The sequence below is a fragment of the Rhinopithecus bieti genome, unplaced genomic scaffold, assembly GCF_001698545.2.
Source record: "Rhinopithecus bieti isolate Rb0 unplaced genomic scaffold, ASM169854v2 scaffold_13900, whole genome shotgun sequence".
NCBI lineage: Eukaryota > Metazoa > Chordata > Mammalia > Primates > Cercopithecidae > Rhinopithecus > Rhinopithecus bieti.
In genome coordinates this window covers 4,066,907-4,074,320 of record NW_016808376.1, presented here as the reverse complement: position 1 = coordinate 4,074,320, position 7,414 = coordinate 4,066,907, and the positions used below count along the sequence as shown (strand labels likewise).

General features: G+C 50.1%; 1 protein-coding gene across 2 annotated transcripts in view; it reads right to left on the bottom strand.

Moving 5' to 3' along the window:
* The window catches only part of CAMK1D (calcium/calmodulin dependent protein kinase ID), a 497,275-nt gene extending 489,867 nt beyond the window's left edge, over positions 1 to 7,408 (bottom strand). The window contains exon 1 of one of the 2 annotated variants that reach the window (XM_017886697.1): positions 7,267 to 7,408. In XM_017886697.1, the coding sequence (XP_017742186.1) occupies positions 7,267 to 7,358 (92 nt within the window). In that variant the 5' untranslated portion in view covers positions 7,359 to 7,408. The remainder of the gene's footprint in view (positions 1 to 7,266) is intronic. The other variant, XM_017886698.1, reaches the window with a different exon arrangement.
* Between the last annotated feature and the right edge of the window lie 6 nt (positions 7,409 to 7,414).

The window sequence follows — 7,414 nt, the reverse complement described above, 5'->3', positions numbered from 1 at the left end:
ATCGAGACCTTCCTGGCCAACATGGTGAAACCTCATCTCTACTAAAAAAATACAAAAATTAGCTGGGCGTGGTGGTGCACACCTGTAATCCCCGCTACTCAGGAGGCTGAGGCAGGAGAATTGCTTGAACCTGGGAGGCAGAGATTGCAGTGAGCCAAGATCACGCCCACTGCACTCCACTGCCCGACTAACTTTATTTTATTTTATTTTATTTTTTATTTTTTATTTTTTTTGAGACAGAGTCTCGCTCTGTCGCCCAGGCTGGAGTACAGTCGCGCGATCTCAGCTCACTACAAGCTCCACCTCCCGGGTTCATGCCATTCTCCTGCCTCGGCCTCCCTAGTAGCTGGGACTCCAGCCTGGGCAAGACTCTGTCTCAAAAAAAAAAAAAAAAAAAAAACCACAACACATCCAGAATCCAATCACTTCTCATCACCTCCATGCTGCTTCCCAATTCTAAACACCATTACCTCTCAGCTGGATCACTGCAAGAGCCTAACTGATCTCCCCACCTCTGCCCTTGAACCCCAACCCTCTGGTCCCAACATAGTCTCCCCAGGAATCATTAAAAGCACAAATCAGACCAAGTCACTCCTCTGCTCAAAACCCTCCAAGGTTCTCCATTTCTCTTAGAGCTAAAGCCAAAGTCTTCACTGCAGCCTATGAGGCCCTTGTCAACCTGCCCTCCCACACCCACCCTGTCCTCACCCTCCCCCTATCTCTCTCTCACCTTAGCTCCCCTTACTCCTCCCTCCTTGACCACATGGCCTCCTGGAAGCCACTGGGCCTCAAAAATGCCAGGCATGGCAGGCATGGTGGCTCACACCTATAATCCCAGCATTTTGGGAGGCTGAGGTGGGAGGATCGCTTGAGCTCAGGAGTTACAGAGACAAGCCTGGGCAACAAGGCAAGATCCTATCTCTACAAAAATAAAAAAAAATCAGCCAGGTGTGGTGATGCACGCCTGCAGTACCAGCTACTCGGGAGGCTGAGGCAGGAGGATCGCTGGAACCCAGGAAGTTGAGGCTGCAGTGAGCTATAATCATGCCACTACACTCTGACCTGGTGACGGACTGAGACCCTGTCTCAAAAAAAAAAAAAAAAAAAAAATTCCAGGCAGGCTCCCGCATCAGGCACTTGCCCTTGTGGCCGCCTTTGACCGGAAGAGTCTACATTCAGACAGTCCCATGGCTCTTTCCAGATCTGAATTCAAGTGTCACCTCAAGCTGCCACCGCCCCACCCCACACATCCCCTGTGGCTCTTGGTTCCTGCCTAACCTGCAGCTTCTAATGTGCTGTTCCTTTCCCTTCTTTGCTCCTTGTATTTTCTGTGGCTCCAGGAGAGCAGGCATTCTCGTCTGCTCGCTGCCGTCTCCTCAGTGCCTAGAATATAGCAGGTGTTCAACCGTTATTTTTAAATGTATGAGAGGCTGAATTTATATCACGCCTCAAAACAAGAGGACTGGGGAATCCAAATGTCTAAGGAAGACTGCAGCGGGGATACCCTCGGGGAGAAGTCTAGGGGCTTCCCGCCCCTCCTTTTTTCTCAGTAATTTCTTCCTAATGCTTCTCACGGACTCTCAAATTCTGAGTAACCCCAGGAAAACTACTATGAAATCCACCAGTCAAATATATGAACCATCTCAAGCGTCTATGCATTATCTCCCCCACCACACACACACACACAAACACACACACACATAAACACATATACACCAAAAAAGAAAAGTTGAGTCTGTTTTCCATCTGGACTTTCAGACCCAACCAATCATCTGTATCCTTAATAGGTGTATTTACTGGGCAGTTTCAGAATAAGTAGTGTGGTATGAGATGAGTGGGAAAAGATGGTGCTTGACACATGGAAGTTTCTATTTACAGTCTTCCTAAAGCAGCACCCAGCAGGCACTCATTTAATGAAAAAGGAGACACACTGCTATTGACACGAAGTGGGATCAGGGTGCTGGTCCTGAGCTCTTATTGTGCCACTAGTATGGTCACAAAAATGTCCCTCCAGAGCCAAGTGCAGTGGCACGTGCCTGTCATCCCAGCACTTTGGGAGGCCAAAGTGGGAGGATCACTTGAGGCCAGGAGTTTGAGATCAGCCTGGGCAACACAGCAAGACTCTGTCTCTACAAAATAAAAAAATTAGCCAGGCATGGTGGTGCACACCTACAGTCCTAGCTACTCGGGAGGTTCAGGAAGGAGAATCACTTGAGCCCTGGAGTTTGATGCTGCAGTGAGCTATGATCGCACCACTGCACTCCAGCCTGGGTGACAGAGCATGGTTCTGTCTTTAAACAAAAAAAAAAAGAAAAAAAAATTTCCTCCAAACAGAAATGACCTGCACCTAGCCACACAAGGAAAGCCCCCAGGGATCAAAAGCAAGTGCCCTCCTTACACAGGGACCCACAAAATCTTAGGGTTGCAAGGGTACTTGAAAATTTTCTCATGGGCCGAGTGCGGTGGCTCACGTCTGTAATCCCAGCACTTTGGGAGGCCAAGGCAGGCAGATCACGAGGTCAGGAGATCAGGACCGTCTTGGCCAACATAGTGAAACCCCATCTCTACTAAAAAACATAAAAAATTAGCCAGGTGTGGTGGCGCGTGCCTGTAATCCCAGCTACTTGGGAGGCTGAGGCAGGGGAATCACTTGAACCTGGGAGGCAGAGGTTGCAGTGAGCTGAGATCGCGCCACTGCACTCCATCCTGGCGACAGAGCAAGACTCCGTCTCAAAAAAAAAAAAAAAAAAAACAGAAAGCAAGAGAAAATTATCTCATGTTCCCTGTTCCCCACCCCCAACCTGCCTTGATTTTATAGATGAAGAAACTGAGACAGGGAGAAGGTAATGTAGGTCAATGTCCAAGCAGCGTACAGGCCACAAAACCCTTCATGGCTGAAGCAGACCTAAAACCCAGTCTCAAATCCTCCACGATGCCCTGTTCAGCCATCTACAGACAGGAATGACTTCAATTTCAAATGCTCAGCCTATATGAAAAACATGTATTCATACCCCGTGGAGATGAAGATCCATTTTCTAGGGCATGCCATGTTCTGCACCCCAGGGGAAATGAGGTTTGTTGGGAGATTCATTTTGTAACGTGCCAAGTACCCAGGCCTTTCCATTCACATGCATTTCACAGCCTGGAAATTGCAGAAGTGACTTCCATGAGTCTGGGGTGCTTCCTAGACACCACACCGAAGCTTTCCTCCCATCCATATACTTCTCTGAATAGTATTTTAGGGTTTTTTTTTATTTTTTGCTTCAGTAGTCACTGAAAGATAGCTACGATAGAGATGGCCTGAAGAGCCTTGGCAAATACACCAACAGAAATGTGTACCCCACCTAATTGGCCATTACATAACATTTATTTGCTTTCATAGTGTGCCCAGGGTCTGAAAACATGTTGATTAATAGACAATAATTAAGTCTCACCACCTCATTCAGAGATATGATTATGTTCTGGGATTCCCTTTTGTAGGAGGCTGCACTGAAGCAACACAGGTTGAAAGGTTTCTCCCTGAGACCCGACTCAGAGGTGCATCAGACAACCCAGGCCAGACCACAAAGCCCAGTCCTTTATCTTATGCTGCTCTTTGCTTCCTCAATCTCATTTTCCACCCTCCTGGGCCAACTGTCAATCCCATTCGGCCCCCACTCTCCAGCAAGGTCCCTCTAACCACACAGACTGTCTTGACCCCTTAGCTTCCAACAGTAAATGCTCAGCTCCATGAGGTGAGACACCTGGATACGGCAGTGGATATCAGACTACAAAGTGTGGCAAAGTGAGTGCTCCTCCAGCCTTTGCAATGCTTTATTTTAAATGCATGTGAACACTGTGAGCTGACAGCCCTGCTTCTTGCAAGGCTTTCCTGCCTTTGTATCTTAAAGACGTACGGAGAAAGTGGGGCAAACAAAGTGACTGGAACTGTGGCACACTTTGGAAATGAATGCCAGTGGTTAATTGTTGATGCCTTTCGTTTCTGTTAGATTTCATTCAAAACAAGAGAAGGCACCAGACTCAAAATCCACACTGAAGGGAGGAGAACACAACTCCACATTAAGACTCAGGCCAGGGTCACCAGGGTGGAGCAGGCATCTCAAACTGGGGACCACTTCTATAAAGTACACAGAGGCAGCCAGGCGCAGTGGCTCACGCCTGTAATCCCAACACTTTGGGAGGCCGAGGCAGGTGGATCATGAAGTCAGGAGATCGAGACCATCCTAGCTAATAAGGCAAAACCCCATCTCTACTAAAAATACAAAAAAAAATTAGCTGGGCGTGGTGGCGGGTACCTGTAGTCCCAGCTACTCGGGAAGCTGAGGCAGGAGAATAGTGTAAACCCGGGAATCAGAGCTTGCAGTGAGCTGAGGTCGTGCCACTGCATTCCAGTCTGGGCAACGAAGCAAGACTCCTTCTCAAAAAAAAGAAAAAAAAAAAGAAAGTCCACAGAGGCAAAAGGTTGACAATCCAAAACTCTGAAATGCTTCCAAGTTTAGATAACATTATGCTATCATTATTGCCATCATTATGTTTTCTTATTTATTTATTTATTTATTTGAGACCGAGTCTCGCTCTGTAGCCCAGGCTGGAGGGCAGTGGCGTGATCTCAGCTCACTGAAACCTCTGCCTCCCAGGTTCAAGCGATTCTCCTGCCTCAGTCTCCCGAGTAGCAGGAATTATAGGCATGCACCATCACACCCGCCTAATTTTTGTATTGTTAGTAGCGACAGGGTTTTACCATGTTGGCCAGGCTCGTCTCAAACTCCTAACTTCAAGTGATCAGCTCGCCTTAGCCTCCCAAAATTCTGGGATTACAGGTGTGAGCCACCACGCCCAGCCCAATATGTTTTCTTTACGTTAATATTAAAGTTCATGTTCCAAATACTAAAGTTAAGTCAAATTATTTACTAAACATTTGCCATTACAATATCTACAAAGTGTGTCAACCCTGTATGGATAATCAAAAGTTGCTCTGCCTATCCGTTCACAGATACCAGCTCCGCCACTTAATAGCTAGCTAAGGTGTGGCAGTTCACATAATATCTCTGCCACCTTAGTTTTCTCATCTGCAAATTGGGTATAATGATAAATACCTACTTCTTAAGGTTACTCTGAAATTTAAATGAGTTAATACACATAAGGCATGTAAAATAAGACCTGATCTTGGGTATACATTTCAGAATACCATCTATGATTACCATGATTATTATGTCGAGTGAAAACATCTTGATCATCGCACTGTTCCTCTATCATTCTTCTAGGTCCCCTGCCGGCGCTACAGTGGGAAGTTCCTTTGCAAAGAATTTCATCCCAGGCAGAAGGGAATGCTTTGGGACCCTAAGAGGGACCCGTTCCCAAAGCGCACAGGGAACATGGCTGGAGTCCAAGAGGCTGTTCTGCCAGAGATGCACTCTGGCACCAGAAGGCAAATCGCCATTTTTCCCCAAGGTGGAAACCACCCGCAGTCATCTCCAAACACCGCGCTCCAGCAGGAGCCACAGTTCGGAGCCTCAGCAGCCCCACCATTGCAGAGGTGCAGCTGCAGGAGTCAGTCAGGGGACCGGGCATCAGTCACCCGGAGGCTACAGGCAAGAAGCCAGTGTGAGTGGGCTCGGGTGGGAACAAGCCACGCACAGGAAGGCATTCACAAAGGGTGGGTCCCCACACTCTCCCATCCCCTCATCGGCGGCCACAGCGCGGGTCCTGGATGATAAGCAAAGGCCATGCTTTCTTGTCTCTCAGTAACTTGAGCATCTCAGAATCACAACCCCAAACCCGAATAAACCTCAGTGGCAATTTTCAAAAGTTTTGACCCAAACTAACCCCTTACCTGGCTGCACTGAGAGGCAACCCCAAACCCCTCTTTATTAAAAAGCTACATCTTTTTCTGTTTTCATTCCAACAAAGGTAGCAAATAGGTGATCTCCCTGAAAGGCAACAACCACAGCAGGGAGACCCCACTCTAATCGTCAGCGTGCGCCTTCCCGGGAATCAGAAGCAGGGCTGGGAACGCCACCCTCACAACTTCACTCCAGGGGACCTCCTGCAGATCTGCGTGGGGGTGAGGGGAAATGACTGAGCAGCAGCGGACCCCGAGCCTGGAGGTGAAGACAATCTGGGTAACGTGGTGCTGGAAAAAACAAACCAAGCACAAAAACAAGCACACGCAAAAAAAGCAGGAATGAAAGAAAGAGCACCCAACAACGCACTGATTTATCCCATGAAATAGCTCCTCTTTCTCTTCCCAGCCTAATCAACACCTCCATGAACCCCTGCAAAATGTGCACATCAGACTGCACACTTGTGCGTGAATACACATACACTGGCCGATACTGATGCACAACAAATACTGATCGTATGAGGGAAGAAAATAACTTTAACTTCAGACTCATTCGACAGATCCTGATTCTCTTTCACTATCAGCCTCCCCACCTATTTTGAGCTGCTCCAAAACAAAACAAACAAGACCCAACTCCTGGGCAGAAAGGGAACAGCAGCTAAGCTGAGCAGCACACGCTTGGAGCGTTCCTGCCATCGACTTCGGATTATTTCTGCTTTCTTGAGACGCAGCCATCAGCATGGGACTCGATGCAGCCCGGAGAGCACCGCCCGCGCAGCGACGCGCACAGACCCTCCCTTGGAGACGCGCTCCCCGGCGCGTGCGGCCGAGCCCGCGTGAAATGCACAGACCCTCAGGTGAGGCTCTGCCCACGTGTGACCCTGAGCACTGCGAAGCCCTTCCCTTCCATCCTCGCGTGGCCACCCAAAGTCTTGCCTACACCTAGTACGTGCAGATGCCAGTTCCATAGGAATACATGATGTAAGGACAGAAATGGGAATGACTGGAGGCTGATCTTCTCGTGACCACGTCTCGCCAACGCGGTGCGCCCATGCACACGGCGAGTAAACGCACACAGCCGGTAAACAGCCATCCCCACCATGCTCAGCCCACAGTCACGCGTGGGGAGAAGGCAGCGGAGAGGGCGGCGGTGGCAGGGGAAGTGGGAAGTCGCGCGCCCGCGTGGGCTGCTCCCTGACAGCCCGGCGCTGCCCCCTCCCCCTCCCGGGAACGGCGCCCACCCGGGGGTCGCAGGCCCACGCGTCGGGTGCGCTCGGGGGGCTCCGCAGCGCCGAGATCGGGACAATGAGGACGCGGTGACAGGCTGGGTTCCTGCCGCGGTGGTGGCGGCGGCGGCAGCTGGAGCTGCCCGTGCAGCCCCCGCCGCGGCCACCTCCACCCTCGCCTCCCTGGTCCCCACTTACGTTCCGAGGGTCTCCTTGAACTCGAAGATCTTCTTGATATCTTCAGCTTGCTTTTTCCAGGAGGAGCTGCTCTCGCCGTTCTCCCGGGCCATGGCCGACGAGCGCGGCGCGGAGGAGCGGCCGGGGCGCGCTGGGGAGGGGCTCCGGG